At 43.2% G+C, this 25,413-nt stretch overlaps 1 protein-coding gene across 3 annotated transcripts in view; it reads right to left on the reverse strand.

The window, feature by feature from the left end:
- FOCAD (focadhesin) overlaps nt 1-25,413 on the reverse strand; it is an 872,056-nt gene that overhangs the window by 70,189 nt on the left and 776,454 nt on the right. For all 3 annotated transcript variants that reach the window (XM_063914161.1, XM_063914160.1, XM_063914162.1), the window contains 4 exons: nt 14,231-14,469; nt 13,109-13,198; nt 8,923-9,070; nt 5,993-6,112 (listed from right to left, as the gene is read on the reverse strand). In XM_063914161.1, coding sequence (XP_063770231.1) covers nt 5,993-6,112; nt 8,923-9,070; nt 13,109-13,198; nt 14,231-14,469 — 597 coding nt within the window. The remainder of the gene's footprint in view (nt 1-5,992; nt 6,113-8,922; nt 9,071-13,108; nt 13,199-14,230; nt 14,470-25,413) is intronic.

Below are 25,413 nucleotides of genomic sequence, written 5' to 3' on the forward strand. Positions count from 1 at the left end.
TTTGTCACAACAAGGAGAAAGGTTTCTATTCAAGCATTTTTGTAGTTCCGAAGCCGGACGGCTCGGTCAGACCGATTCTAGACCTAAAAAAAAACTGAATCTCTACTTGAAACGATTCAAGTTCAAAATGGAATAACTGAGTGCAGTGATTTCCAGTCTGGAGGAAGGGGACTACATGGTGTCTGTAGACATAAAGGATGCTTACCTGCATGTTCCCATTTATCCTCCTCACCAGGCTTATCTGAGATTCGCGGTTCAGGATTGCCATTACCAATTCCAAACGTTACCTTTTGGTCTCTCCACGGCGCCGAGGGTATTCACCAAGGTGATGGCGGAGTTGATGGTTCTCCTGTGTCAAAAAGGAGTCAATATAATTCCTTATCTAGACGATCTCCTGATAAAGGCGAGATCCAGGGAGCAATTGCTACAGAACATCACTCTCTCCCTGTCCATACTCAAACAACACGGTTGGATCATAAATTATCCAAAGTCACAGTTGGAACCGACGACAAGATTGTCTTTTCTCGGGATGATTCTGGACACAGAAGTTCAGAGAGTTTTTCTTCCGGTGGAAAAGGTTCTGGAAAGCCAGAAAATGGTAAAACAAATATTGAAACCATCAAGTGTGTCGATCCATCAGTGAATTCGGTTGTTGGGGAAGATGGTGGCGGCCTACGAGGCCATACAGTTTGGCAGGTTCCATGCCAGAGTATTCCAGTGGGACCTGTTGGACAAGTGGTCCTTCACATGCACCGGAAGATAATCCTGTCGTCGAAAGTCAGGATTTCGCTCCTGTGGTGGCTACACAGTTCTCACCTCCTAGAGGGACGCAGGTTCGGGATTCAGGACTGGATCCTGGTAACCACGGATGCAAGTCTCCGAGGCTGGGGAGCTGTCACTCAGGGAGAAATCTTCCAGGGAAAATGGTGAAGTCAGGAAGCCTGCCTTCACATAAACGTGCTGGAGCTGAGAGCCATTTACAACGGCCTTCAACAAGCGGTACTTCTTCTTCAAAATCATCCCGTGCAGATCCAGTCGGACAATCTAACAGGAAGCAGACTTCCTCAGCAGACATGTTCTCCATCCAGGAGAGTGGGGCCTACACCAAGAAGTCTTCACAGAGGTGACAAGTCTATGGGGAGTTCCTCAAATAGACATGATGGTATCTCGTCTCAACAAGAAGCTTCAGAAATATTGTTCCAGGTCGAGAGACCCTCAAACAATAGCAGTGGATGCGCTGGTGGCCCAGTGGGTGTTTCGGTCGGTGTATGTCTTCCCTCCACTTCCGCTGATCCCAAAAGTGCTCAGGATCATAAGAAGACCAAGAGTTCGAGCAATCTTCATTGCCCCAAACTGGCCAAGGAGGGCTTGGTACCCAAATCTTCAGGGTTGCTCATAGAAGATCCTTGGCCTCTTCCTCTTCGCGAGGACCTGCTACAGCATGGGCCGTGCGTGTATCAAGACCAGGAAAGGAGTAACGTCGAAACATTACCACCGTATGTGGAAAAAAAAATGTGTCTTGGTGTGAATCCAAGATGGCTCCTATGGAAGAGTTTCAGTTGGGACGTTTTCTCCATTTTCTGCAGGCTGGTGTGGAGGCGGGCCTCCGATTAGGATAAATCAAGGTCCAGATTTCAGCCTTGTCAGTGTTCTTCCAAAAACAATTGGCCTCTCTTCCAGAGGTTCAGACCTTCGTGAAAGGGGTTCTGCACATCCAGCCTCCATTGTGCCTCCAGTGGCACCATGGGACCTTAACGTGGTGTTGCAGTTCCTTCAGTCGGATGGGTTTGAGCCTCTACAAGAGAGAGAGTTTAAGTTTCTCACTTGGAAAGTGGTGATGCTTTTGGCTTTGGCATCCGTGCGGCGGGTGTCTGAATTGGGGGCCTTGTCTCACAAGAGTCCTTACCTGATCTTCCATTAAGCTAGGGCAGAGTTGAGGACTCATCAACATTTTCTTCCGAAGGTGGTTTCGTCTTTCCACATAAACCAACCTTTTGTGGTGCCAGTAGTTACTGACACGTTCACTGAGTCAAAGTCTCTAGATGTGGTTAGGGCGTTGAAGATTTATGTCGCTAGAACAGCTCGAATACGGAAAACAGAGTCTTTGTTTGTCCTGTATGCTCCCAACAAGATTGGGTGTCCTGCTTCCAAGCAGACTATTGCGCGTTGGATCAGAAGTATGATTTAGCACGCTCATACTACGGCTGGCTTGCCGTTACCGACGTCGGCGAAAGCCCATTCCACTAGGAAGGTGGGCTCATCCTGGGCGGCTGCCCGGGGGGGTCTCGGCATTGCAAATTTGCAGAGCAGCTACTTGGTCGGGGTCAAACACATTTGCAAAACTCTACAAGTTTGACACCTTGGCCGATGAAGACCTCAAGTTCGGTCAATTGGTGCTTTGGTATAAACCCCATGGTCATGAAGTGGACCCCAGCATCCTCTAGGACGTATGAGAAAACAGGATTTTAATACCTACCGGTAAATCCTTTTCTCCTAGTCCGTAGAGGATGCTGGGCGCCCGACCCAGTGCGTACTTTACCTGCAGTTTTGTTATTAGAGTACACAAGTTGTGTTATATGAGTTTCAGCATGTTGCTGTAATTAGTTCATGCCTGTTGGCATGTGTTATGTTGAATGCCATGTTGTGCGGCATGGTTGAGGTGTGAGCTGGTATGTATCTCACCACTAGTTTAAAGTAAATCCTTTCCTCGAAATGTCCGTCTCTCTGGGCACAGTTCCTATAACTGTGGTCTGGAGGAGGGGCACAGAGGGAGGAGCCAGTTCACACCCATTGAAAAGTCTTAAGAGTGCCCATGGTTCCTGCGGAACCGTCTATACCCCATGGTAATGAAGTGGACCCCAGCAACCTCTACGGACTAGGAGAAAAGGAATTACCGGTAGGTGTTAAAATCCTGTTTTAACATGCCTTCAAAACTAGACATAAGAGAAATGTCTGGAGACATGACATGGAGAGACAAGTTTGTGCTGTTTTCTAGACCTGGATTATGGCATGTTACACTGTCTATCACAGCCTTCTCCACCCTTTTTTAAAGCTACTGGTTTAGATTCCACAACTACCTCTCTAATAGGCACCAATAAGTTATAGCTGAAGGCAAATTTTCTCCCTTAAATCTATCAAAACGAGACATCCCACAGGCATCCATCCTGTTGCCAATCTTATCTGCTATTTACAACCAATATAGATTTGGGTATCAATATTTTTTTAAAGTTATTTCAATAGTGATTACATATTACACAGCTCTTTACATAGCATATTTAATCATTCACATCAGCCGCTGCCCCTGTGGAGCTTATCATTCCCCACAGCACACCCAAAAAATAGGGTTCATTTTGGTTATACTGTAGTTATTTCTTTGGAGTGAGGAAGGACACTGAATCACACATAAGAACCCTACGCAAACCTGTTGCTCTCCTGCTATATACTATGCATCTAATATATTTATCTAAGTTGCAAAATGCAACTATTGTTTGTCTAGTGACCTGCAAGCTGATTACTATATACTTCAGTGCCAACTAGGGAGGCCAATCCCAGGTCTTTTTTTCAATCCCAGGTATCGGGATTGACAAAAGATCAATCCCGGGATTCCCGGGATTGGGTTAAATACCCGGCCACCCCAGATGAGCCCACACAAATACTCTCCATAGTGGGTGGGAACTGGGCTTGCAGGCGGCGATGTGCAGTCCGGGCAGCTGGCTTCAGATTCACCATTGTGGGTGGGAGGGCTCACGGGCGACTGGTGCGATCCGCGAGGTGTGGTCTGGCCGGCACGGGCGACTGGCTTCACACTGCGCAGCGCGACCTCTAACATCATGTCATGCTGCACAGTACGCACTCTGGGGGCAGGGGGAGCCAGAAGGAGGGAGCCGGGCAGCGTCTCTGTGCGTCCTGAGGACGCTCAACGCTGCCTGGCACTAGAAAAAACAATGGGCAGGTAAATCCCGCAATCCACGGGATTGGAGCTTCCAATACAAGCCATTTTTTGGCCTAAATCCCGGGACTGGCCTCCCTAGTGCCAACTCCTTACCAAACGTCACATATATGTGGGTTTGCCTTGACATTAGACTAAGGGGGACATTTCCTAAGCAGTGATAAGAGTGGAGAAGTGAGCCAGTGGAGAAGTTGCCCCATCAACCAATCAGCAGCTCTGTATAATTTTATAGTATGTAAATGATAGATGTTACTTCAGTGCCGATTGGTTGCCATGGGCAACTTCTCCACTGGCTCCTTCTCAGCTCTTATCACTGCTTAGTAAATGTCCCCCTAAGGATGGTATCCAATTAGTGCTGATTTGTTTTCGGCGGGTAAAAATGGGCGGATATAACGATTAATGACCGATGGTTATTATTCCAGTATACTATTACAGGCTGTTTTCATTGGCCGATAAACGGACCTGCGATCGCACGAAAACACATAGGATCAGGGATAAATCCCGGCAGCACGGTTATTGCGGATTATGCTTTGGGTGCCGCATAATCCACGATAAGTGCCAACATCAAGGGGAGGAGCCCACCGCATTCAGCTCCTGGTGATACAATTAGAAACAAGTATTTTCTATAGGTTAAACTGCCAGGAAATTCATCCTAAATTCCTTTTCAATGGACTACAACAACTTTTTATACAGCTAATGTACATGTGGTGCTTTGAATGTTGGCAAATGTTACCCTTTTTTGGGGGGTATTCTCATTTTTAATGAGTACCTATACATAGCAAACAATTTGATTCTGACAAAAACATCTGGAGTAACAAAACCACTAGTGACCTGCCATGGGTTTGCACGGGAGCAATTTCTATTTTCGGCGATAGGCTTTTTTAATAGAGGTCTTATAAGATTTCCTTGTAGACATTAGTTGTTTTTTCCTCCTCACATCAACACAAAAAGATTTCATTTTGACATGACACGCAAAAGGGCCACATAAAGTTGTCCACGAGAAGACATTCTCCACTTAGATCAACTCCAGCCACGTTAAGTGTCTGTCCCTGTGCTTTATTTACTGTCATGCCAAAGTAGACTCTTGGAATTGGACTCGTTTGAAGTAAAACGGCATTCACTTTCCATCTTAGCATAATGATAATACAATACCTAAATTTTAATTAAAGAGCTCCTCAAACAGAGACGTCTTGACGCAACAACAGACACCATTTACTATGGCCGAGAGCAGTGTATACTCTCACACCGGCCGGCCGCATATGCGCCTCCGATCGTCACCTTACCCGTTCCTATTGACTTTACCTCAAAATGTCTACAAAAACTTAAAACACAGAAAAAGTATTGAAAAACAAACATTTTAAATTAATGTTACTTTGAGGAAAAAGAAACTTTTTACAGAAAAAAAATAGGAACGTAAATAAAGGGAAAAACTGAAATTTTTTATCAGTAAACAGGGATTACATAATTTTTTCTGGAGAAATCGGATAATACGTATCAATCTCTGCATTGTATAAAATAAAGTATGTTGGTTAATGCAGCGTTAACCAAGAAAGCGCTTGGAGGCTGTTTATTTTCTTTGACATGTTTCACTAAAATTGTCACTGCTCGGCTCCCTTTTGTCATAGATTAATGTTTCATACACCTAAACCTACCTCTACAAATGCTCTACAGAATTATGAAAACCGCTTTAAAATCAGTCCAGTGGTTCTCGAGATTAGTCCAAACGGATAGACAGACACCTACTAGGGACTTAAACTATGTAGAGAGATATATATATATATATATATATATATATATAAAGGGAGAAAATTAAAAAAGGAATAATGCACCCCGTTTTGTAAACTATCATGAATATTAAAAGTCGCCTTGCATTTCTGTGGTCTACATAAAAGCACTTGACTCACAGCATTTTATTTTTTTATGGTCACAGAACTTCTCAGTGACTTCAATTAGCAACATAAATTATATTAGATGGGGCGTTATGCTAAACATAATTATGACACTGGTACACAATAATAAAAATCAAACAGTATGTATACTAACCTGCTGGTTTTGTTCTGTCAATATTCGCAGTTTATTCATATGTTCTTCAGCTTCCTTAGCACCAAGAATGCCTGCACTGAAGGCTGATACAGAGACACAGGCAACTGAGTATGAGAGGACCTATAACGTATAATAAAGGCTGTAATGAACACACATTTAATAAATGCTTAGTTTTCTCAGTCTTATACTAGACAAGAAATGCTGTATGTAAAATATATTTTATAGCACGTTTGATAAATCCTGTATTAACATTATTTACAGTTCTGTGCTGCAGTATTTTTGTACAGTGTCTACACATTCTACACACTAAACATCCTAGTGATATTTGGTGGACCTCTTTCTTTAAAAGTAAAGCATTCATAACCTTGAACCAGAAATAACGACACGGAGACTTGAATTTTGGCAGAAAATTGCTAGCTATTTATTTGTCCCTATCCATTAGCAAACCTGTAATAGAGAAATTAATTAATATGCCGATCCAGCCGGCATATGGTGGCGGCCCAAAAGAACGGCTCAATTAACCTAAATTAACCTTAAATAACTAACCATATAAATTTACTAAAACTTATCACAAACCGGTAATAGGTGACAACTCAACCCCCACAGTGACTACCCACCGCTCCTGGGTGCCCTGCCGCTGCCTTTCCGGACGGGTGGTCAAGCGGCCATAAGTCGATGGAGGTGAGTGCACCTAAACCACACCAAACTGTAAAACACTACAGTTTTCCATACAAATACAAAACTGCCGTTCTTTTCCGCCAATAAATAGCCAACGCTAAACCAGCCAACAACTTAACGCCAAAGCACCACGTGCCAGAATTTCTTACCACCAGGGCGGGAGGGTGGGAAAGCAAATCACCACCACGAGAACTAAGATGGCCTCACCTTCCCTATATATATATCAAACCCTCCCCTTAAAAAGGCTGTACTTTCCTAACAGCTAGGTCCACCCCTCACCAGATGTTTAACTCTTTCCTTTCCTATGCAGTCAATTCTCTCTCCAAAGAGGCTTAAAGGAGCACCCCTTGTGTTCTTGTTCCTCTTTGAAGAAGGAAACTGTACTCTGAAACAGTATTTCCTAAGAATCCAGCGGGACACAAAGACCAATGCAAAGCTGGAAGCTGTAAGATAATGGCTTCCTATTGTTCTGCAGGATAACACCCCCAACTGACTGGTTAACGCTTGTAAATAGCCAAATACTAGACCGGGATACGGTCAGGATCCCCTGCCGGTTAGGTTTAGGCTGTGGGGGGAGTGTTAGGCTACGGGGAGGGAGGTTTAGGTATAGGCTGCAGGAAAAGGGGGAGGGGGGGCGGAGGGTATAGGGTTAGGCGATGGGACAGGTGGATTAGGGACCAGGGCTGGCTTACATAATTAGTAAGTGTCGGGATTGTAATCATCGGGATGCCGCTGTCTGTATTCTGACGGCCGGCATCCAAGTGCCAGGATATTGGAGGTATCCACTAGAGCAGTTGGACCTGTCTCCCAGAAACAAAATGAATTTAAGTATAATACAATGGCATTGCAATAATGTAACAAGATACCAACTATCTCAACCCAGATAGTTTGTACCGTTTGGGAACTACTGGTCTAATGCTTAATAACTTGCTTGACTGTGATCATTCATCTCCATGCTGACTTCTGTTCTACTGCAATATTGCTACTGTTTCTGTTATTGACTTGTCCCTTTCATAAAGCACTTTGTGCGCCAATGTGTTCTTCCATTTCAATCTTGCATCGTTGTCATGTACACAAATTATAGTTTAATTATAACAAAGTATAAATTTTCACGATTTATAGTATCTTCCATACTCTGGACTTGTCATCAGACATTTCGTTTAATCATCTCTGAAAGTACGTGACTGATATTTACTGTTTCCCGAACTAGTTTTAAGAATAATTTATACAAGAAAATAAACTGCTAGTACTGCATACTGTTGAGCACCACCAGGAAAAGCAATGACAGTAAAGCATCTTCTTCTGAATATTTTTCAATTCGATAAAAGAGGGATGGAGTCCTCTACATAATCTGACCCTGACCCCTGCATCACCTGGTTTAAAATCCCTATTGTACATCGAACAGAGTAATTTATTTTCACATACAGGAAACACTATATGCACTCTGCTAGATAGATAAATAGTTAACTTTAGTACAACGTCCACAAAGGTGAACTTATCATTAACACTATAGGGTATATTCAATAAGAGTCGGGTCCATTCCGACATGCAGTTGTCGGAATGGACCCGACAATCCCTATTTAAAGAGCGGCCAAATCTGCCGTTCCCTGTGTCTTGTCCTGCCGCTGCTGCCAGCGGCTGCCGGGTGCCCTGAAAGCAGCGGTGGTGAGAACAGTGAGCGGCGGCCGGCGGGGGAAACAGTGTGGCGGCCGGCGGGGGAGCTGAGATCGGCGGACGGAAGCTGGCAGCAGGGGTGATGTCTGCGGCAGTGGGGGAGGCACTGCAGGGAGAGAGGTACCTGGCCAGGGGACGGCCGTCAATGTACCTCTCATCCCCGATCCCCGTAGCCCATCTCCTCATCTCAATCCAACTTGTTTTCAAGCCGGATTGAGTTTGTCGGAAAGGGGGCCAAAACCTGTCGGATTTGGCACGTTTCCGACAGCAGCAGGCGTATCGGCTGGTATTCTGCCGATCCATCTGCTTTTCGACAGCATTTCGACAAGTTGAGTTTCCCCGTATTGAATAGGTCGGAACCCCTTCCGACCTATCCCAGTCGGAAACTGCCGTCTTTCCGACAAGACGCAGTTTCCGACTCTAATTAAATACACCCCTACAGCTATTATAAAAGTTGAAATGTTACTTAAAACAAACAAAGGCATTTATATTTTTATTGGTCCTATGCTTTTAAGGAACAATTTCATTTTTGATGAGGTAAAGGCCAAAGCAGCCGACACAGACATAAAACCAGTTACCTCCTGTACAGAACGGCTGAGGTCAGTACTATTATCCAGGCAATTGTAGAGCTTACGGAGAGTGGTTGAGACATGGACTTGGCTGTCAGTCTGACTGTTTTGACTCATGAAAGTCAGGGCCAGGCCCACTCCTAAAATGCAGCCAATGCTGTGCAAAGAATTGACAAAGATATAATCAGAGGCTGCATCTTAATGGGTGATCAATTACATACATTCACTAAAATAAGGATAAACACCTCCACAATTTGAGCTTATATAAACCTATTAAATGCTTAAGTACAAGTAGTGGGGTTTTCAGACTCTCATATCTGATACAACCACTGACTTGCTATTTCATTGAATGTTGTAATGAATTCATTAAACACATCATTCAATAGAATTACAGCAGACATAATAGTTTATTACACAACTTTTTTTTATAATAAATAATTAAATAAGAAGCCATTACTAAGTAATACAAAGGTTTACAGTTTTGATATCCAAAAGATGTAAATGATCTTTTTTTTTATTACATGTAAGAGCCACAGAGACCATAACTGTTAATGATTAGACTCCAGGGTCGGACTGGCCCACAGGGGAACAGGGGAAACCACCAGTGGGCCCCCCTGTCTGTGCCCCCCCGGTCTGTGGGCCCTCCTCCTCCTCTAGGGATCAGGTTCCAGACTCTATTCTAGTGCACTTGAATTATGCATTACACTTCACAGAATATGGTTTATTATATATTTACCAAGGGGTACAGAACATGTACTTTGTAATAGGTAGCCAAACCTCTGTGGTGGCTGTCCACACCCCAGTGGAGCCTGGCCACACCCTTAACCATGGGCCTCTACAACAGCATTCCCCCGGTGGGCCCTTTATGTCCCAGTCCGACACTGTTAAACTCTGTATGTGCTAGAAAGCAATTAAAACCACTACAGTATTTAACAGTACTTCATGCCAAAAGCTATGTATTGCTGGGTGTGATCTGAAATAACAGACGTGTATGTCCTTCTCTATTATCTCTATGCAACAGGTCTGAGTAATGAGTGGAATTTTCGCTACATGTGTGAATGACATGAGTGACAGGTCAGCCTACTCCTCTGCAGACATGTACTCAGGAAGTTGCCATAATGGAGTATGTAAGTGTGAGCAGCAATAAGTCAGTTTGGAGGAACCATTATCAAATAGTAAAGCACAGCTTGTACTATCAAAATTAATAAAAATAGGTTTGAATAAAAAGCATCTTTGATATATAAATTAACCAGCTATACTTTTAAAAACAATAGTATTTATATTTGGGCATCAAGTAATACTGTAAGTATTAGATTTACATTACAAGAACTTGCATTCTATTTTGGTTGTTTTACGTTAACTGTTGTTTTTTACTCTCATGGACATTCCATTACATCAGGGATGGGGAACCTTTGGCCCTCCAGCTGCTGCTAAACTACACGTGCCAGCATGCCTTGCAACAGTTTTGCTATTTGGCCATGTTAAAACTGTAGCAGGACATGCTGGGATGTGTAGTACAAAAACAGCTGGAGGGCCAAAGGTTCCCCATCCCTGCATTACATGTTCACACCACCAAAGATGTGTCATCCAATTTCACAGCTCCCTGCTTTCAAGGTAGCACCAGTGCTGAATTCTGCAGTTTCCTCAGGAAACTAATCACCTGAAAGCTTCCCTTGTGTTATGGCAGGTTTAGAAAACAATGTTATATTTGTTAGAATTTATGTAAGCAGAGAGCTGCTAGTTTGGGGGGGAAATTTGTGAAAAATTGGTTGGTAAGAGAGTGAAAAAAAGATACACAATTACTGGTTACACTAATGATATAATTCCCACAGTTAATATGATCACCTAGTGGTAGAATATATTTTATTTGACACTCTCTTTGTTTACCTTGCCAGCATAATCTGCTATAACACAATGTCATGTAACATTATCCAAATATTGTACATTAGGGCCCCTTCAAGGGATCTGGTCAGAATCCCAGCATTAGGGGGGAGAAGGGGGTTATCTTTAGGCTGCGGGGAGGAGGGGGGTTAGGGTTAGCCACCTCCGGGAAGGGTTAGGCTGCGAGGAGAGAGGGTTAGGGATTAGGTACCTCACTGTTTAGGTCTCAGGGTCCCAGTGCCAGGATGCAGCAGTCTGTATTTTGACTGCCGGCATCCCGGCCGCCGAGATATCGTAAGTATTATGACATGTACTACATGTACTTATATTACCAACACAGTAATGATCATAGTGCACTTTTTTTTTGTTGAGAAAATGATCATTTATTTTAGTGATCATTTTTTAAATGACCAGTAGATGGCAGTATTTCAAAGCTAATGAACATACAACAAAGCAAGATAACTGATTTCTTCATGGGCATAAGATAATTTGCTTAAATTACTACATTCTGTGCACCAAATGAGACCGTACATGCATTAGAGCACAAACGCTGGTGAGACTTAAATGCACAGGTGGAAAGAACAATTTAACCTATTTGCCTAAATTAGTCTAGGGAAGATTTTTTTTAAAACTCAGTTTAAGATCATTATTCTTGACAAGCTATTTTATAAATAACATGGGTGCCTGGACATTGCAATGGTTCAAACAAGTGGCACTAAGAATCTTTCTAAGATTCTTTCTAAAGTTTGGAAGACAGTAATAATAATAATGATTTTATTTATATAGCGCTCTTTATCCAATAGGACTCATGGTGCTTAACAGATACAGAGCATAATATAGTACAGAAAATAATGAAGTACAGAACAGCTTTTCATAAAATACAGAAGCATGAAGATACTAAGGGGACATTATGGAAATGCTTGAGTAAACAGGAAAGCCTGAGTCTACTTTTGAAAAATTCTATAGTTGGGGCCTCTCGCACTGTGCGGGGAAGTGAGTTCCATAGAGTCGGAGCCACATGACTAAAAGCTCAACCCCCAGATGAATTACGGGAGATTCTAGGTACTGCTTAGAGTCCTTCATCTACAGGTCGCAGTAATCGAGTGGGGCAGTATGGGGACAGAAGCTGCTTCAAGTACCTTGGGCCCTGGCTTTGAAGCTCAGTAAGCCAATCTTGAAGATGATTCACCATCTTACAGGCAGCCAGTGAAGGGAGTAGAGGATGGCTGTTATGTGGCTAGAGCGGGGCTGGTTGGTTAACAACCTGGCAGCTGTGTTTTGCACCAGCTGTAAGTGGTGCAATTATTTTGCTGGGAGACCAAGGTAGAGGGCATTACTGTAGTCTAATCGAGATGATACAAATGCATGTATGACTTTTGGCAGATCATCTGAGGGAATTAAGTGCTTGATTCTGGCTATGTTCCTCAGGTGAAAGAATGAGGATTTGATTGTGGATGATATCTAATGTTTAAGTGTCCAGCCACCATCCAGGACGATGCCAAGATTCCGCACACGATCAGTGGTTTGTAATTCTGAATCCCCGACTGTGTCCAGTTGGTTGGCTATGCTGCAATCTTATCCTTTGCTGTAGCGGTCCTATCATAAGGACCTCTGTTTTATCCGGGTTCAGTCTCAGCCAACTGGCACTCATCCACTCATGGAGCTCAGCTAGACAGCCATTTAGGGTTGCTATTGGGTTATCAGTGCCCGGAGCAAAGTAACTACTAATACATGATTGACCAGATATATGTGGGAAAAGTGTGGCCACAGCTATTTTATTATACTGAAAGCCTTATTGGCATACAAAATGCACACTTTCAATGTAATTCGTAACCAGACTGTGATTTAGCATAATGCTTTATAATAAAAGCCAACATCAATAATACTCTCCATCTAACCCAGGAGCTGAGACTGAATGCTGCTTAGCCATCACATTGTGAGAGGCAGCATTTATCAGTGTCTCTGGGTCAACACAGACATTGGAGACTTTGAAAAACAGATTTATAGCTACTGTCGAAGTATATTTCAAGCTAACTACATGGACCATAGCGGAGGACGTGTTTACTGATTGCTATAAACTGGCAGAAAAAAGTTACTTACAAATCTTTTTTTGATCACAAAGAAAGCAATGTTACCATAGGAGGACCATACCACTCTATCAAAATGCTACTTGGTTTTAGATAATGTTTATTCAAGAATAGGTCAGATTTAGGCTTGGAAGAGTTACTGATATTCTTACTTTAGTGCTTTTGGAAGCCTCTTGCTAAAGCTGCCAAAATAACCCCTGTATATAATATTATGTCATATTACATACTTGTGGTCCAGGCTGGAGTCAAAGCAGCAAGCCTCTAGTGCATCCAGTGACTTCATTATGAGCAAGTTCATCTGCTGACCAGAAGTATCACTGCAGAAAAGGAAGAGAGACACTTATGGAGGTCACACGCCTAGATGGTATTATATTACACACAAATGTGCATTGTAGTATTACAGAGTATGAAAGCCACAGACCGGACGCTGTACACATTAGTATGTTTTTTCTGTGGATTTCAAAAACATTAAAAACAAGGTTTTACTTCATTGGATTCTTGGAGATGGAAATCTTAGAAAACAACTTTCTTCCTAAACAAGACCACAATCAGGTAAGGAACTGCAGGAGATTTTACCCATCACAAACCAAACATTTTAAGACATTGGTTCCCAAACTGAGGGCACTTACAAGTGTGCCACGGGTTGGTGCTCCAGGACCAAATCAAATTATTTATGATTCATGTGATAGGCAAAACCAGTGCTAGTGGCTGCCAATCATCAGATGTAAGGACAAAGAGAAGCGCAACCCTGTCCAGCACCACATAACCGAGCCTAAGGATGACCGGTACAAACAGGTTATTTTATGTGTCTTTGCTAAGTTTTTGGCTGATACTCTAGGGCAGTGTTTCCCAACCACGGTCCTCAAGGCACACTAACAGTCCTGGTTTTAGTGATATCCAGGCTTGAACACAGGTGACTTAATTAGTACCTCAGTTATTTTGATTTAACCATCTGTGCTGAAGCCTGGATATCACTAAAACCTGCACTGTTGGTGTGCCTTGAGGAACGCGGTTGGGAATGCCTGCTCTAGGGCACTGTGTTTCAAGAATGTTTTGGAACCACTGTTCTAACATAAAAAATACTTTGTAAGCTACACCTATATGAATTTGAAGACTGTATCTCAAGAATAAAGCAGTGGGTTAATAATTTTGTACGATCATCAGTAAGTGTACAATCTCAATTCCACTAGTATGAACATTTAAGATTAAGAATAAAATATCTACACCAGATAATCAAATACATTTCTATACCACATATATGCACTCTGCCATACTGTATTCAGAAAATATGACAAATCAGTTTGCAGAGAGCAACATGTTTAGAAGTGTATCCCTGAACGGTAACGTACCTGACCTTCTCTTCACACAGGTGGGAGAGAAACATTCCCACAGCCAGTCCCATGTGCACTTGGAGAGGTTGGGAATCATCTGCTTCTGGCCTCCCAGGTAACCTGGCTGTCAGAGTACTAAGAATTTCTTCCACCTTTTCCTTAAAATGCACAACAAGCACTGGGACTAGGAGTGAGAGGGCTGTGGCAGCGCAGGAGCGGGCTATGATGCTAGCTGTGTTCTCACCAGAGTAGGATTTCTGTAACATAAGGAAACACCACGTACAGACGATTTATAAACTACATAACAAACTCAGGCTTACTAGTGCATTTTAATATCTTTTTTTTTTTAAAGAAATACAGAACTAAGGGCCTAATTCAGACCTGATTGCTCCTCTGCAAAGTTATAGATGTTTGCGATTGGATAGTCGCCGACTAGACAGGGTAAATATATCCGCCCTATAAGTCTGTGTACGCCATGCAAAAAGTTTTCCAAACACCGGTCAGCTGCAAATACGTTCGCAACTCACCATTGAATGTTTTGTTTTAATTCTGTGCGTAGCCCAGGACCTACTCCTACAGTGCGATAGAAACATGCCCTGAAAATGCTTGAGAACGCCTGCGTTTTTCTCGACACTTCCAGAAAATGTGCAGTTACCACCCCCAAATGTCCACTTTATGTCAATCAACTTGCGTATGCCTAGTGATCAAAAAATAAGGATTTTTTTTTGCAGTTTGGCCTCGCATGTGCGCACTACGATCCATACGCATGCGCAGTTGATCGATAATCGGTCACCTTGCAAATTCGCACAACAGTGATCAGGTCTGAATTACCCCCTAAGTAATAATGTAATTTTTTTTTAACACTGTGCTTAAACCTGTCATGCATAAGTTATATCATTATTATTATAATAGACTACAAACAAGTGAATGTGGCCAAGATACAGGTCCCGTCGCCATTAGGAAAAAGGCGCAATGTACCAACCGGCAGTACATTGTGCATACGCAGCACCCATACAGAACATGTGCAGTATGGGTCCAGCTGTATTCTTGTGTTGGCTGGAAATCACATCTTAATACAGGTTGAGTATCCCTTATCCAAAATGCTTGGGACCAGAGGTATTTTGGATATCGGATTTTTCCGTATTTTGGAATAATTGCATACCATAATGAGATATCATGGCAATGGGACCTAAATCTAAGCACAGAATGCATTTATGTTTTACATGCACCTTATACACACAGCCTGAAGGTCATTTTAGCCAATATTTTTTTATAACTTTGTGCATTAAACAAAGTGTGTCTACATTCACACAATTCATTTATGTTTCATATACACCTTATATACACAGTCTGAAGGTCATTTAATACAATATTTTTAATAACTGTGTATTAAACAAAGTTTGTGTACATTGAGCCATCAGAAAACAAAAGTTTCACTATCTCACTCTCGCTCAAAAAAGTCCGTATTTCGGAATATTCCGTATTTCGGATATTTGGATATGGGATACTCAACCTGTAATCAGAAGTGTGATTCTTAGTCCCAGTCAAGCAATGAATAAGGATTTATGAACAGGTTATGTTTAATAAAGCCAACATTACGCTCTTCAGTCATCCCAGTGTTTCATTTATCAATGGGTTTAAGATGCAGTGTCTCTCATTTTAAGTTCTGGGTCCAGTGATAATAGTGTTTGCTTCGTGAAAGTGAAGCAGCGTGTCCCAGTTTAGGTTTACATCAGTGTACACACACACACACACACACACACACACACACACACACACACACACACACACACACACACACACACACACACACACCTATATACTTAGATTCTGATCAAAAGGAACTGTCCATCATTACTAGGAAAAATACAACTGATTTATTGCAAGAACAGATTTCAGAATTTAAAAAGCGCTTTTAAAAGTATGAATTTTTTGGCCTTTTTAGAAGTATCCGGCTTTTACAGGAAGAATCAGCTGGCAGATGTCCAGTGTTATTATGGAAAAGAGGCTTCCAGGCAGATGGATTATTTCCACAGGGATAAAATAATCTCAAGTAGTAATATGGTTTATGAAGAGGAAAATGAATCAAGGTTTTATAATGATAGTTATTATGATCATTAACCTCTATACTTCCCGGACAGTTGTGAAATCCAAATACACACAAAAAAATACCCCCAAAACATATGGTTGGATGGGGGGGTGTTTGCAAAATCACTTTTAAATAATAGTGTTTGTGTGTGTGTGTATAAAATATATACAGTACTGTGCAAAAGTTTTAGGCAGGTGTGGAAAAAAAATGCTGCAAATTAAGAATGCTTTCTAAAATAGAAGTGTCAATAGTTTATTTTTATAAGTTAACAAAATGCAAAGTGAATGAACAGAAAAGAAATCTAAACCAAATCAATATTTGGTGTGACCACCGTTTTCCCCCTTCAAAACAGCATTAATTCATCTAGGTACACTTGCACACAATATTTGAAGGAACTCGGCAGGAAGGTTGTTCTAAACATCTTGGACAACTAACCACAGACCTTCTGTGGATGTAGGCATGCTCAAATCCTTATGTCTCTTCATGTAATCCCAAACACGTGATGGATAAGTACCTGCCTGTATTTCTCAGCATTGAAGACACCAATAATCCTGAGCAGGATGCGGTTATGTGGCTGGCAGTCGGGAGACTGCCAGTCACTATACCGACACTGGAATCCCAAACGCTGAACAGCCCGGGATGCCGACCAACAAGGGCTATTCCCACTCGTGGGTGACCACGACATCCATAGAATGGGAATAGAACCTGTGGAGAGCATAGCGAGCCCGCAAGAGGCTTTACAGCGCTTGCCCCCCGCTGGCCATCTAAAACCTGGGATCCCGGCGTAGGTATGGTGATAACGGCGGTCACCCGAACCCAACCCTCCTGACCAAATCCCCAACTCCATTTGCTTATCTGCAGACCCAAATCTCCACCATGCTTCACTGTTGCCTGCAGACATTCATTATTGTACCACTCTCCAGCCCTTCAGCGAACAAACTGCATTCTGTTACAGCCAGAAAAATGGGTGTACACTGACAAGAGTTGCGCAATAAAAACAGACTAAGCAGCCTTGTTACTGCACCGGGGGGGATAAACACATAAATCCCTATAAATTTGGAAAATGACAACAATGTGCAGCATACAATGGCGCTGAGACCGTAAGATGTAGGGATATACTGAGTGAACCAAAGTGGTTTAAAATACAGTACATTTATTACAATGAGAACATATGAACATGCATGAACAATTAATGGGTTAAAAAATTAAAAACATATGGACAAATAAAGTACATCATGAGTGCAGCTTGGACTGGGAGACAGTGTCTTTATCAAAGTGCTCGTGCAATGAGATGGTAATCAATCTCTCACCATCTGTTGGCCCCGCGGTGGGCTAGCTTTAAGAAAAGCAATGCTGGTCCGGCGCTGATATAGCCCGGCACCACCGCATGGGGCAGCAATCAGCTTTTGGATCCTTTACCGCGAAGTCACCGCTCCTTTGTCCAGTCCTCAATCCAGATACAACGCGTTTCGGTCATTTGCCTTTGACCTTTCTCAAGTTTTTTGGATTGAGGGTGTAAGGCTGGGAGGCTCTTTTATACCCCACAAATAGTCTTTAGTCCTGACACCTGTGTTACCACGGAGCGCCACATCTCGCCGGCTCGTCCCACCGGAAGTGACGAACTCTGCGTTCCACCGCCGGCCGGAAGTGTCTCAGTTTGCGTTCCAGTGCATCACCGGAAGTACTCCTCCGGACGCCGCAGACGCATCAGTATTCAATCCTTTTAGTGTTAGTCGTCCCTCTGTGTCTGTACTATCCATAAAGTACCATACTGAATACCAGGTTGTTGAAATCGATGTAAACTCCTATTCTAGAATTATCTTTCATGAATCTCCGTCGGCCATCTTTATTACTGGAAAGATTCTTTTTTTTCCCATATTATTGGTGTCACAGAGATTCATTTTGAGATGGGGATCTTCTAGTACGTTTTAAGAAGAGGACCAACTCTGACCAATCTTTGTGGTACTATATATTCCCACTAGTCCTTCCCTATTACCCGAGTTGGTCACTAATTTTTGATGTTGTAGCAGCAGATAAGTCCCCTCGTATCAATAGAAGAGATAAAAGAAGATAAAAAAGAAAATTAAAATCACATGAAATATAAAACACTTTGGATTTTTGATTTAAATTCACTAAAACCTAACGGTCACAATGCTGATTTTGAATTAAAATGGTTTTTAGATTGAGTTTTTACCAAAGTGTTTTATATTTCATGGCGGTGGAACGCAGAGTTAGTCACTTCCGGCGGGACGAGCCGGCGAGATGTGGCGCTCCGTGGTAACACAGGTGTCAGGACTAAAGACTATTTGTGGGGTATAAAAGAGCCTCCCAGCCTTACACCCTCAATCCAAAAAACTTGAGAAAGGTCAAAGGCAAATGACCGAAACGCGTTGTATCTGGATTGAGGACTGGACAAAGGAGCGGTGACTTCGCGGTAAAGGATCCAAAAGCTGATTGCTGCCCCATGCGGTGGTGCCGGGCTATATCAGCGCCGGACCAGCATTGCTTTTCTTAAAGCTAGCCCACCGCGGGGCCAACAGATGGTGAGAGATTGATTACCATCTCATTGCACGAGCACTTTGATAAAGACACTGTCTCCCAGTCCAAGCTGCACTCATGATGTACTTTATTTGTCCATATGTTTTTAATTTTTTAACCCATTAATTGTTCATGCATGTTCATATGTTCTCATTGTAATAAATGTACTGTATTTTAAACCACTTTGGTTCACTCAGTATATCCCTACATCTTACGGTCTCAGCGCCATTGTATGCTGCACATTGTTGTCATTTTCTGTTACAGCCAAACATTAAAAGTTTTGACTCGTCAGTCCAGAGCACCTGCTGCCATTTTTCTACACCACAGTTACATGTTTTCATACTTGAGTTGCTTGCCCTTGTGTCCACGTCGAAGGTATAGCTTTTTGTCAGCAATTCTTCTATGAAGACCACTTCTGGCCAGACTTCTACGAACAGTAGATGGGTGTACCTGACCCACTGGTTTCTGACAGTTCTGAGCTGATGGCACTGCTGGACATCTTACGATTTCGAAGGGAAGTAAGCATGATTTGTCTTTCATCTGATGTACTTAGTTTTCTTGGCCAACCACTGCGTCTGTGTTGCCCGTTTATTTGTGCTTCTTCAAAAGAGCTTGAACAGCATTTATTGAAACCCCAATCTGCTTTGAAATCTTTGCCTGGGAGAGACCTTTCTAATGTAGTAACTACCTTGTGTGTTGTTGCTGTGGTCAGTATTGCCACGGTGTATGACCTGTGACATGAAACAGTCTTCCACAACCTCACCTTTGTAGTAGAGTATGGCTGTTCCTCAGCCAGTTTTAAGCCTCCTACACAGCTGTTACTGTTTCAGTTAATGACTGTTTTTCAACCAACATATGAAAATGATGATCATTATCACCTGTTTTGCATGATAAGTTAATTGAGGGGTATATTCAATTGAAGTCGAAAGCTGCCGTCTGTCGACAAGACGGCAGTTTTCGACTTTTTTAGGTCGGAAGGGGTTCCGACCTATTCAATCTAACCCCAAATTATTTGAAATTCGACTTGGTTTTGGGACCCTTTTTCGACCATCTCAATTCAACTTTTAAAAAAGTCGAAGTGAGATGCGGGAGCAGAGACGGGGAGAGCTGCAGGCAGACTGGGAGAGCAGCACCGGAGAATGTATCATAGCCGCCGCTCACAGCAGCGTCCACCCGGCTCCAGCAAGCGAGACCTTGCTTGCTGGAGCCGGGTGGACACTGCCGTGAGCGGCGGCTGTGATGCGGGGACGGGGAGCTGTAGCGCTGCTCTCCCCCGTCTGCCCGCACCTCTCCCCCGTCTCAGCTCCCGCATCTCAATTCGACTTTTTTTAAAGTCGAATTGAGAATGCATTGAATAGCCCAGGTCGGATCCATTCCGACAAATGAATGTCGGAATGGATTTGACTTCAATTGAATATACCTCTATATGTTTTAAAACTAAAAACCAAAGTGTTCCCAGACACTTCAAATTACATCACAATGCAAGTCCAGAGAGACTGAAGTTTAAAGGCATAGAGGTAGTTCTAACTGGTAAAAGTGGAGTGGATAGAATCATCTATTGAACAGGGAAACATTCTGGATCTTAAAATGTCAGGCTTATATGAAGGCTATGAAATAACGCCTTTTATTGTAATTTTTTTTTTCCCTGTGTGAGTATACAGCTGGAGATATGGGCGGGGGGAGTATACAATTTGCTACTTTTTTTTGCCTAGGTGAAAAAAATGAGTTTTTTTGCTACTTTAAGTGCGAATGGGGATTCGCCCTATGCAATAGCAGTGCCAAAATGTCACCTAGGTGAAAAATGCGGCAGGGTCGGAAAACATGTGGATTGGCGAATCCACATGTTTTCCCTCGAAACGCTGGCCATTTTTGCAGATTTTGAGGCCTTTTTCGGAAATTCCTTTTCACTAAAAAAAAAAAAAAAAAAAAAAAGCCATTGACGAAAATGCCTTCAAAACGGACCTAATTGAATACTCAGTGGGGAAAATTCATTAGCTCCGCGATGATCAGAGCTAACGGCATACCCCCCATAGAAGTTCATAAGGTTATGTTTTTAAACTATGTATGATTGATTTAGTAGGGGTTATTGTGTAATTGGTATTGTTTGCTGTTTTATTGTGTCATCTGTGTATGACTGGGTAATTGGTATGTATTTTTTTATTTTTTATGTTTCTTGATACATTTTACATTGCTATTGAAAATCTGAACCTGTGGTAATTTGAGGGTGAAATGGAGTTATACTATAGAGTTAATATTGTTACAGTAAAATGGTGACCATGGTAAGTCCTATACAGTGCTGGCCCTAACCAGTATGATACCCTAGGCAAGATTTTGGCTGGTGCCCCCTAGCACCACCGCTAGTTCCGCCTCTGGCCCTGCACCCCTTTCCCAGCACCATCACCTCCCACCCATAGCAGTCCTTTTTTTTGTTTTCCTACCCCCTGTAATTTAAATAAGAACAGTGTGCACATTCGGCACACACCCCAAAAAGGTATGTGTTTTTGCTGGCAAGGGGCATGGCTACACAATAGTGCCCCCAATTCAACTTATGCCTCACAGTAGTGCAACTTTATTCACAATTTATAATGCGATAGTGTCCCTTATTCACATTACATAACACAGTAGAACCACTTTACCTTATATACGTTACTCCTCACAGCAGTGCCCCTCATTCACGACATCATACTGAATTGCTCCTTATTCACATTACACCACAACATATTGTTCTTTATTCTCATTACACCACACCATATTGCTCCTTATTCACATTACACCACACCATATTGCTCTTTATTCACATTAGACCACACAGTAGTGCCCTTTCTATACGTTACGCCACACAGTAGAGGACCTTATACATATAATGCCACAATTGGTAATGCATTTATACACATAATACCACACAGTAATGCCCCTTTACACATATGACACATATTAATGTCCTTATAAACATAATGCACCTTACACATTATGCCAACCCTTATTAATGCTCTTATACATATAATTTCCCTTACACATATGCCGCACATTGTTATTGCCCTTATACACATAATGACACACATAATGTCCCTTGCATATATGCCGCACATTATTAGTGCCCTTATACACATAATAACACACACAGTGCCCCTTACACATATGTTACACATTATTAATGCCCTTATACACATAATGACACATATAGTTACTGGCGTGAGTCAACTGGCAGCTCTGCTAACGTCAGGTGCCTATTTTTTATTAAAATACATCTTATTTGCATTGCTATGTGGCTAGGATGCACAAGCAGCTTCTGCTGATTAAAATGATAGGCGGCATGCCTATATACTGTGTGCGACTGTGGCTGTATCTGCATACAAAATGCTACACACATAATATAGGCATGCCGCATATCATTTTAAATCAGCAGAAGCTGCTTGTGCCCCTAGGCATATCAGATGCCCTAGGCAATTGCCTAGTTTGCCTATGCCTAGGGCCGGCTCTGGTCCTATAAAATAAAACTGCTACTAGCCCTTTATAGCAAGCATTATTGGAAACAAACTTTATAAGACTGCAGCCCAACTAAGGGTTAAATACTAGAAGCCTTCCCCAAGTGATAAATGAGAGTTTATTAGACCATGATTTGTTGATAGATTAACAACTTTGCATATGCTAACAAGAAATAATTAATTGGCCGTCAGCTAAGACTGCCTATCAGCTTTACCAAAGTCAGCCCTATGATGAAGTCTAATGACGAAATGCATCAGAACCTGGTTTACTGATGCTGTTTGAGTGATCCGGCTCTTTCTGTTGCTCCTGTGTCCTTTGGTGGTCCTGAGACGGTAAGAAGTGCAGGTTGTGTGCACAGAGGTGAGGGAGAGGTCACATAAAGTATGCCTGGGTTCAGTGGCGTAACTAGAAATTTTTCTCCCCCAAGCCAAAAAATTCTTCGCCCCCCCCCCCAAATTGGCACTACTGAAGGGACAGGTGCGCGCCGCAAAAAAAGGGGCATGGCTTCATCGAAATGGGCGTGGCTTCGCATAAAGGGGCGTGATATTGCATGAAAAGACTACCTTATACCCCAGTTTTGCAACCTGCACGCCCAGACGTTAGCCACCACAGGAAAGAAAAATAATCCTGATTCATGCCCCTTACATTATTTGTCATTTTTCCTCCTTATAGTAATGCCCAGTATACATTATGCCACATACTGCAATTGCCCTAAGACATTATGCCACACACAGTAATGCACATGACACAATATGCGCACACCATAATGCCCCCGACACATTATGCCACACACTGTAATGCCTGTGACACATTATGACAGGAATCGCAATGTCCGTGATACATTATGCCACACACTGCAATGCCCCTGATACATTATAGCACATACAATGCTGTGACACATTATGACACACACTGCAATGACCCTGAGACATTATACCACATACCACAATGCCTGTGATATAGTATACAACACACCGTAATGCCTGACACATTACGACACACACCGCAATGTCCGTGATACATTATGCCACACACTGCAATGACCCTGAGGCATTATACCACATATCACAATGCCCGTGATATAGTATACCATACACCGTAATATCTGTGACACATACCGCAATGCCCGTTATACTGTATGCCACACATCGCAATGCCCGTTATACATTATGCCACACTGCAATGACCCTGGGACATTATACCACATACCACAATGCCCGTGATATAGTATGCCACACACCGTAATGCCTGTGACACATTATGACACACACCGCAATGTCCATGATACATTATGCCACACACTGCAATGCCCATTACACATTAAGTCCTACAGTAAGTCTTCTAATTACTTTTAAATTACCTGCTCGTTGCCAGGGGTTTCATGCTCTTGGTTCCATGCACGGTGCCAGGGGTTTTCATGCTCAGGGTGTCATGCTCGTTGCCAGGGGTTTCATGCACTGGGTGTCATGCTCGTTGCTAGGGGGTAGTGCTTGTTGCTAGGGCTGTGCTCCCAATGCCACTTATGTCCCCAGTGCCAGATATATCCCCACGGTGCCAGGTACTCGCATGCCCCCAGTGCCAAATATAGCCCCCCCCATGTGCCAGGTACACATATACCCCCCCAGTGCCACATATGCCCTCAGTGCCAGATATTCCCCCACAGTGCCAGGTACTCACATGCCCCCAGTGCCAAATATAGCCCCCCCCCACATGTGCCAGGTACACATATACCCCTCCGTGCCATATATGCCCCCAGTGCCAGATATTCCCCAACAGTGCCAGGTACTCACGTTCCCCCAGTGCCAAATATAGCCCCCCCCCATGTGCCAGGTACACATACACCCCCCCAGTGCCATATATGCCCCCTCAGTGCCACATATGCTCCCCCAGTGCCCCCCCCCTCCACTGTTTTATGTTGGAGGGACACGGAGGGCACAGCGCGCGCCTCTCCTGTGTCCCTCCTGGGACTGTTAAAGGAAGTGCCGGTTCGTGAGCCAATCAGAGCTCACGAACAGCACTTCCTTTATTAGACCCGCTGGAGACCCAGGAGGGACACAGGAGAGGCGCGTGCTGTGCCCTCCGCGTCCCTCCTTACAGCGGCGGCGGGTTAGTGAGGAGACCGCAGATTGACATGCGGATGCTCGTCCGCATGTCAATCTGCTCTAAATCAGTGGCGGCACCCCCGCAGCCCTTCGCCCCCAAGAGGGCTGCAGGGGCAGTAGTTACGCCACTGCCTGGGTTTGATTGCAACACACCACGTGGTAACCAGCCCACAACAGTTTGCTGTCTGGTAGGCGTTTACCTTACTGTTCTTTTTAATATTCAGTGACTGTGAATAAAATACATTTATGCACTATGGAGCTAATCTCTCTGCACATGTTATATCTGCCCCCCTGCAGTGCACATGGTTTTGCCCAACTACTAACAAAATTGCTGCTGCGATCAACTCAGAATTAGGCCCTATATTGGGATCATAGAGAATGAACAACGAGTTGGATTTCCTGTGACGAGCTGTCCTCTTTACGTACACCATCAAAGCCCTCACAACATCCAAAGACTTTGAAGTAGTAGAGGTGTCCGTAACAGCCGGAACCACAATAGGTTGCTTGATGTGAAACGCAGACACCACCTTAGGAAGAAATTGCTGACGAGTTCCGAGTTCAGCTCTGTCCTCATGGAAAATCAAGTAGGTGCTCTTGTGAGACAACGCCCCTAGCTCTGACACACGTCTTGCTGAAGCCGAGGCCAACAGTGTGACGGTCTTCCACGTAAGGTACTTTACAACCTCCTGTAACGGTTCAAACCAGTCCGATTGAAGGAACTGCAGCACCAAATTGAGATCCGAAGGTGCTGTGGGAGGCACAAAGGGAGGCTGGATGTGCAGAACACCTTTCAAGAATGTCTGGACCTCAGGGAGAGAAGCCAAACGTTTCTGAAAGAAAACAGACAAGGCCGAAATCTGGACTTTAATTGAGCCTAGGCATAGGCCCACATCCACTCCCGACTGCAGAAAAAGCAGGAGATGTCCCAGATAAAATTCCACCACAGAATATTGTCTGCCCTCACACAAAGAGACATACTTCTTCTA

Source organism: Pseudophryne corroboree, chromosome 1 (assembly GCF_028390025.1).
Source record: "Pseudophryne corroboree isolate aPseCor3 chromosome 1, aPseCor3.hap2, whole genome shotgun sequence".
Taxonomy (NCBI): domain Eukaryota; kingdom Metazoa; phylum Chordata; class Amphibia; order Anura; family Myobatrachidae; genus Pseudophryne; species Pseudophryne corroboree.